The sequence below is a fragment of the Pyrus communis genome, chromosome 3, assembly GCF_963583255.1.
Source record: "Pyrus communis chromosome 3, drPyrComm1.1, whole genome shotgun sequence".
Taxonomy (NCBI): Eukaryota; Viridiplantae; Streptophyta; class Magnoliopsida; order Rosales; family Rosaceae; genus Pyrus; species Pyrus communis.
This window is the reverse complement of record NC_084805.1, coordinates 11,271,671-11,279,260: the sequence shown is the minus strand read 5'-3', so window position 1 is coordinate 11,279,260 and position 7,590 is coordinate 11,271,671. Positions and strand designations below refer to the sequence as shown.

The 7,590-nt window shown below is 39.3% G+C and overlaps 1 protein-coding gene across 1 annotated transcript; it reads left to right on the top strand.

Annotated features, from left to right (window-relative positions):
* The first annotated feature begins 3,546 nt into the window (after nt 1-3,546).
* LOC137729471 (probable cinnamyl alcohol dehydrogenase 1) lies at nt 3,547-7,566 on the top strand. The gene is made up of 5 exons (XM_068468432.1): nt 3,547-3,690; nt 3,900-4,013; nt 4,207-4,434; nt 5,861-6,300; nt 6,692-7,566. Exons 1-5 carry the CDS (start codon nt 3,602-3,604, stop codon nt 6,886-6,888), a joined length of 1,068 nt encoding a protein of 355 aa, XP_068324533.1. The 5' UTR covers nt 3,547-3,601; the 3' UTR covers nt 6,889-7,566.
* Nucleotides 7,567-7,590: the final 24 nt, after the last annotated feature.

Sequence of the window (7,590 nt, the reverse complement as noted above, 5' to 3'; positions counted from 1 at the left end):
GGGGAAACCACCGCAACGGCTAAGCAACTAGAACCTGGAGGGGCGCAAAACAAAAGCGTGAGTGGGCAAAAACAAAGCTCTTTGAAAACCATTTAGCAAAATACATTCTAACCCCTCGCCGTAAAACCTGTAGACTTCCCAGAAATAAACATATATACGTATGTATAGATATGCCAAATATGCACAAGGGTATGCCAATCATGCTCAAGATATGCCATGTCGAAACCTCATAATGAATGTAAGTGCCCAGGTATAAATCATATCAACATCATAACATTTGGCAGCCGGAGTCACCTAACGTGACCTGTACGGCTGCATCTAGAGCTCAAATCTCAACTCTACAACTGAACCTGCCCACGAGTCGGAACCACTCTAGGTGGTCTGTACGACAGGCCTGGGTGTGACATATATATACGCTCTAGTGCTACGATCACGTGAAGGCTGTGCGAATAATCGCGAGTCACCTACGAGTCGGAATCACCTAATGTGGTCTGTACGACAGGCCTATGCACCTAACTTGGATCCAAGCTGAGCGTGTGGTGCGGGAGGTGAACATCACGTGAAGGACTGTGCCCTACACTGGGCGGGAGCACTAACACCGGGGGTGCAGGTTATGAGCTCTCTAAGTCTCTCAAACTACTGCTGAAAGTAAATATGAATACCACTTACCTGGCACTTACCTGTGCGTCCACAGCACCCAATATGCATATATATGTATGCCACTACTAAAGCGTGCAATGATGCATAAACGATAATAATAACATGCATGGCATAAGGCAAATAACCCTTTTTAAATCAATTTCTGGGAATATAAATGTATATAGGTATATACGGAAAACAAAAGCCCACTCACTGGTATGTAGAAGGGTCGTAGTCCCCCTGCCTCGCGTGTGCACGCTCGTCCTCAGGGTACGTGTCACCTAGATGCGAAACAACTATAAAAACGTTAACTTTAAAGCACATAACCAACTTCTCGTAATAACTTCTCATACATTGCTCAAAATGGACAAATGAATATACCAACGTGCTCTACACAACCTCAGGATCACACCCATATTTTTAGAATAATTTTCCTCCGCCGCACGCGCCCCCACGCGCGGCCACGTGCCATGCACACTGACGGTGTCAACAGACGCCGTCAGGAATATTCCGTTAAAACCCCGGAATATTCCGTTAAAACTAACAGGTTCCGTTAACGGCGTCAGGAATATTCCGTCAGAATTGACGAAATATTCTGTCGCCTTCTTTATTCAATCGCCGGCGACGTCGCCGGCGCCGGAAACTGGGAAAACCTGCAATTTGGGTTTTCTCGCTCGTTTCTCAACCGTTTTTCGTGATTCTTGGACCAAATGAAAGCCCTAGACTAGAAGAACATGTCCCAACAAGTTTTAAGGGCTAAAACTTACGCGATCTTACCTGTGCAAACAACCAAAACCGGCCAACTTCGAGCAGGACGATCCCGACGTCCAAATTCGTCCAATGAAGTACTCCGAGGCTCCTTGGGACACCACCAAGCTACCTACGAGCTTAGAAATCCCAAAAACTCAATAAATAAACTTTGCATGAATAGTACTCAAATCGGCCATTGACAAAACGACGTGAAAACGTTAGAGTTCCTACCTGAAAATGGTATGGTTGTGCTCGCCTCGACCACACGAGTTCAATGGTATCCTTAGTTTCTTCGATCTGTGAGGATTTGGTGGGTTGTGGGTTTGTCCGTACGTATTAAGGTGAACGGGAAGGGTGAGAGAGACGAGAGGCAGAGACAGAGAAAGGGTAGAGAGAGACAGTGAATGTGCAGGTGTGTGTGTGGCCCAACCCATGCCACAACACACAAAACAACCAATAAACGTGACGAAAACGAACTAGGGGCAATTATGTAATTTCACACGTGCGTTCTAATAATCCCGGGACGGGATGTCACAAAAACTATCAAAATGTTATTTTAGAAGCTCTCTAAAATAAAATAAAACATACTCCTTACTTTTTACTTTTTAATTTTGTTATAAGATAAAGAACATGATTAAAGATGCTCTAAAACCGTACATACTCCTTACTTCTTGACAAAACAAAAAAAAAAAAAAAAAAAAAAAAAAAAAAAAACATACTCCCTACTTTAAATATGACTATGAGCCCCTGATTAGCCAATATGAATTAATTATTTGTTTAGAATAATATTAAAAGAGTTAGTATTAATTATAGAGTCACTAGGAGCTTACGAGAAGGATGATTGAAGTTGAAATTTTTTTTTTTTTCCCAATTCTTCTTAAATTCTAAAACTCACTTGGAGAGCTTACTGGAGCTTATTGACTGCCAGAGTTCCACACAACCCATCCAATTCCTCTTCCAGAGCCGAGCATTGTCTCTTTAATAGCAATATCCAATCCCGATATGCTTCCCGAGCACATCCATAAAATAAGAATAGTCGGCAACTAAACGAGAGAAGTCAACTACTTCAATAGCCAGATAACAAACAAACAAAGAACACTCTTTGCATATGGGTCTGAATTCCGAACAAAAAATTATCATGTTACTTGAAAATTTTCATATCGATTGTACACACTGGAGACTAGTCATGTTGTTGATTGAAGTCTGCTAGCTGTTCTACATTAGTGATTATTCACCTCACCTTCCACGTCATGTGATATGGTGTACTACTGCCATACTGGTTGAATCCAAAAGAAACACTCAAGTTGGGCAAGCTTCCAAAAGATAGTGAAAGAAATCCAACAGTGCCTCCCGCGGAAGGGAGCATGAGATCGCATCAGAGAAGCATGATACATGTGCCAAAGGCCCCTCCTAAAAGCAAGAACTAATAGCCCGTGAGTTGATCGTTACAAAAACGTGGATTTTATGATATGGCAGGAAAGTATTGAAGTCGAGCTTTTCATTTGTGTCAAGTGTCACTATTTTTCCTCGTTTCTTCTTTTTTTTTTTTTTTTTTTACTTTTGTTGGTGTTGGTGTATTCATGGGTGATGCTACGAACATTCTTAGTCGGACCTTCTCGTTCTGCCATCTCAGTTCCACCTCTAATTGTGCAATGTTGCACATAATCAGAACTATAATCTTTTTTTACAGTTCATCTTATGAAGATCAACTTTGTTAAAAATCGACCAAATCAAGAATCTTACAACTTTTCAGTTAACGTTATCAAAATTTGAACGTATAATTTAATAACATGGTTCACCATTTATTCAATTTCATATTTTGACCAAAAACAAAAGACAATTTCATGTTGGGTTTTGTTTGGAGAATTGAACCAAAATCTAAATGGTACTATTTCTACTTGCCGGTTGGATGAAAACGATGAGGATGAAATGCACGAGTCAAAAGTATAGACGTCAAAAATGTCCCGATGTCAAAGAAACCAATTTTTTCTTCTCTTAATTTCAGTAGACAAAGCATAGGTGTCCAACTTCTTAACCTAACTTTGGCTTTCCTTCTCTATTTAATACCTTACTTTGCTCCTTTTAATACCCAAAAACTTGGCCTCTCTTCTCTCAAAGACTCACCAACCAACCCATCCTCTCTCTCTCTCTCTCTCTCTCTCTCTCTCTCTCTCTCTCTCTCTCTCTCTCTCTCTCTCCAAAACAAATTCAAATGGGCAACCTAGAAGTGGAGCGAACAACCACAGGATGGGCTGCAAGAGACGCATCTGGCATTCTCTCACCCTATACCTACACTATTAGGTAATAAAATCTTATGTCCCTCCCTTTCTGTATGACATACAGATTCGCTAAATTTGTTGACTAAATGATTTTCTTAGTTCTCTCTCGTATTTGAAACTGAAGTAGTACGACATGTTCGTTTATCTACTAAATTTGGTAAATAAAGATAGTGGGGAGTAGTGATCGATTTTATGTGGCAGCTGAATCTTTTTTATTAAAACCATATGCAGAAACACAGGCCCAGAAGATGTTTACATCAAAGTCCTATTCTGTGGAGTTTGCCACACTGATACGCACCAGGCAAAAAATCAACTTGGCATGTCACACTATCCCCTGGTTCCTGGGTATGATAAATCATTCTTCCTTTTCTTTATGTTTCTATCACGCGAAGTGCTAAAACCAGACGTTCACACCTGATTCTGGCGGCTCCTGTTTTGTGAGGTCTACATTCACGCATATGAAGAATGGTCGGAATCAGCTTGCGTACACGTGCAGGTTATGATTTTATTAATTATAATGTGTGTTGCTCATGAACAGGCATGAAGTGGTTGGTAAGGTGGTGGAGGCTGGATCAGATGTGACCAAGTTCAGAGTAGGAGATGTGGTAGGAGTTGGCCTCGTTGTTGGTTGCTGCAGAAACTGCAACCCTTGCAACACAGACAATGGGCAATACTGCAACAAGAAAATCTGGACATACGCTGACGTTTACACCGATGGCAAACCCACCCAAGGCGGCTTTTCCGGTGCCATGGTGGTTGACCAAAAGTAAGAACCAAAGCATAATATGCCTAATAAAAGTAGGATAATATTTGCAGTCTCCCTTAATTTTATGGGATGAGCTTATTCTCTCACATACAAATAACGTATATTCACCATAGAAATTTATCATTTAGTCATTCAATATATTAAATAAATCAAACGGTGTAGCTACAAAGTAGCATATTCATGATGGACCGTTGATTTATTTCATTCATTTAAATGACTAACCGATCTGATTCAAATGATTATTTTTGTAGATATGATTTTCAAATGAAGATTAGAAGATAGAACAGTCCCGATTATGAAAATTTTATGGTAAAAATTGTTATAACTAAGTGGAGAAATGAGCTTATCCTTAGACCTACTCCAATTCTTGGAGTAAAAATCAAATTTTAGGTTTTAAACTCACCCTAAATTGTTGCAACCCTTGGGCCAAAAATGAGTTTTAACCGAAAAACTCAAGTTTGGGGCAAATTTCGTTTGGATTTAACACTGGGTTAGTACGTTAGCCCAACTATGCACATGGACACGCCCAGCACAAACATACATGCATAGCTCAGACGCGCCCAACATAACCAATGTGTGAGGCACTAACAACACAAGGGCCCACGCACGTGGGTGTGTCGACCACCATTATGAGCCCATAAATCAAAATTCACCCAAAAAATATATAAATACCTATTTATCAGAATCTAAATATTTTTTAAGTTAAAATGTTCATAAAATTAAATTATGATAGTCTACATTTTTTTTAAAGTTACTTTAAAAAAATATTAACCTAAATTCATTCTTTAATAATTTTAGGCTAAAAATTTTAAGTTTTGATCCAAGGGTTAGATACGATCTTAAGACCAAACCTAATCCTGGGCTAAATGCTATTTTTTAGGTTTTATTCCTCCCCCCCCCCCCCCCCCAAACCCAACCCAATTCATGCTAAATGTATGGGCTAAAAGCTGAAAGCCAAATAAAAGTCAAATTCCCCCCAGGATTTAGCCCATAAAATGGTGTGGGCACCACCAGCAGACCCACATGGGCATGTCTTCCAAAATTTATTAAATTCAACGACTGAGATTGAATATAATCAAATTTAACGGTAAAAAAAAAAAAAAAATCTAACAGCCCAAATTTAAATCCAATGGCTAAAATAATTTTTAAAAATGATTTAACTCAAAATTCACCCAAATTTTGTGATTTTTCAATATTTATCAGAATTTAAATATTTTTAGGTTAAAATGTTCATAAAATTAAATTATGATAGTGTACATAATTTTTTTTTAAAATTACTTTAAAAGAAAAAATTAGCCTAAATTTATTTTTTAATAATCTCAAACTAAAAAATTTAGGCCAAAGTTATTTTTTGGCTAAAACCTAAATTGTCCTTGTTATCCTAGCTAATTTTATTTATTTATTTATTTATATTTTTTTTGTTAAGGTTTGTGGTGAAGGTACCGGAGGGCATGGTGCCAGAACAGGTGGCGCCGCTGCTTTGCGCGGGGGTGACGGTGTACAGCCCGCTGAGGCACTTTGCCCTGAATGTGGGTGGGTTAAAAGGAGGAATACTTGGACTAGGGGGTGTAGGACACATGGGAGTGAAGATAGCCAAAGCCATGGGGCACCATGTGACTGTGATAAGCTCTTCAGAAAAGAAGAGAGAGGAGGCTTTGGAGCATATTGGGGCCGACGAGTATTTGATCAGCTCAGATTCCACAAAAATGCAGGAGGCTGCTGACTCCTTGGACTACATCATTGACACAGTGCCCGTCGGCCACCCACTCGAGCCGTACCTCTCTTTGTTGAAGCTTGATGGCAAATTGATCTTGATGGGTGCTATTAACACCCCATTACAATTTCTTTCCCCAATGGTCATGCTTGGTGAGTCCGATCTTCTGTCACCGCCTTCAACCGGCAGCAGTTTAATCAAATTTTCGATCGGAAAATGATATTTGCACACCTTTTCTTCACTTGCTGCAGCACTCTTATTTATGACCCTTGTTAAAATGTGTGCAAAAATTGTCTCTCTTTTTAATCCCTTTCTCAGGAGAGCTGCTTATTTTTAAGGTGCAGATTTAGCTTTGAAGTCGAGATTTTTGGTCTTTTAGAACTCAGAAGTGGTATACTTAGAATCTAAGCAATAAACATGAAGAACTCATATATATATATATATATGTATGTATATTGTTATATTATTCCCTAACTGCTTAAGGTTTCTAAGACTATTAACTGACCTATTGTTTTACTTTCTCTGCTTCGCAATTATGCATAGGGAGGAAGACGATCACAGGGAGCTTTGTTGGGAGCATGAAGGAAACAGAGGAGGTGCTTCAGTTCTGCAAAGAGAGAGGATTGACAACTATGATCGAAGTGGTTAAGATGGACTACATAAACACAGCTTTCGAGAGGTTGGAGAAAAACGACGTTAGGTACAGGTTCGTCGTCGATGTGGCCGGTAGCAATCTTTGATCAATAAAATGAAGAAACACGTTCATGTAAGACGGAATTTTCTTTGATTTACGCTTGTCAAGTTGCTCCATGAATGTCTCTACTAGCCATTCTACATTGATGATTATCCAACTCACCTGCCACGTCATATGATATGAAATTGGAGCATAATTAGATGGTAAGGATATTATTTGTAAACCAACCACCCATTAATTCATCACATGGATTATTTGAGCTATATGCCATTGTAAAAATTACTCTGCGAAAAATTCCATTTAAATTTGAGCGTACTCGCTCGAGACCTGAATTATTTATAACAAGAAGCTACCGACGGTGTATAACTGCCATACTGGTTTAATCCAAAAGAAACACTCAATTTGGGCAAGCTTCCAAAAGATAGTGGAAGAAATCCAACAGTGCCGCCTGAGGAAGGGAGCATGAGATCGCATCAGAGAAGCATGATACGTGTGCCAAGGGTCCCTCCTCAAAGCAAGAACTAATAGCCTGTGAGTTGATCGTTCCAAAAACGTGGATTTTATAAACGATATGGCTGGAAAATATTGAAGTCGAGCTTTTCATTTGTGTTTAAGTGTCACTATTTTTCCTCGTTTCTTCTTTTTTACTTTTGTTGGTGTTGACATATTCATGGGTGATGCTACGAACATTCTCAGTCGGACCTTCTCGTTCTACCATCTCAATTCCTCCTCTAATTGTGCAATGTTG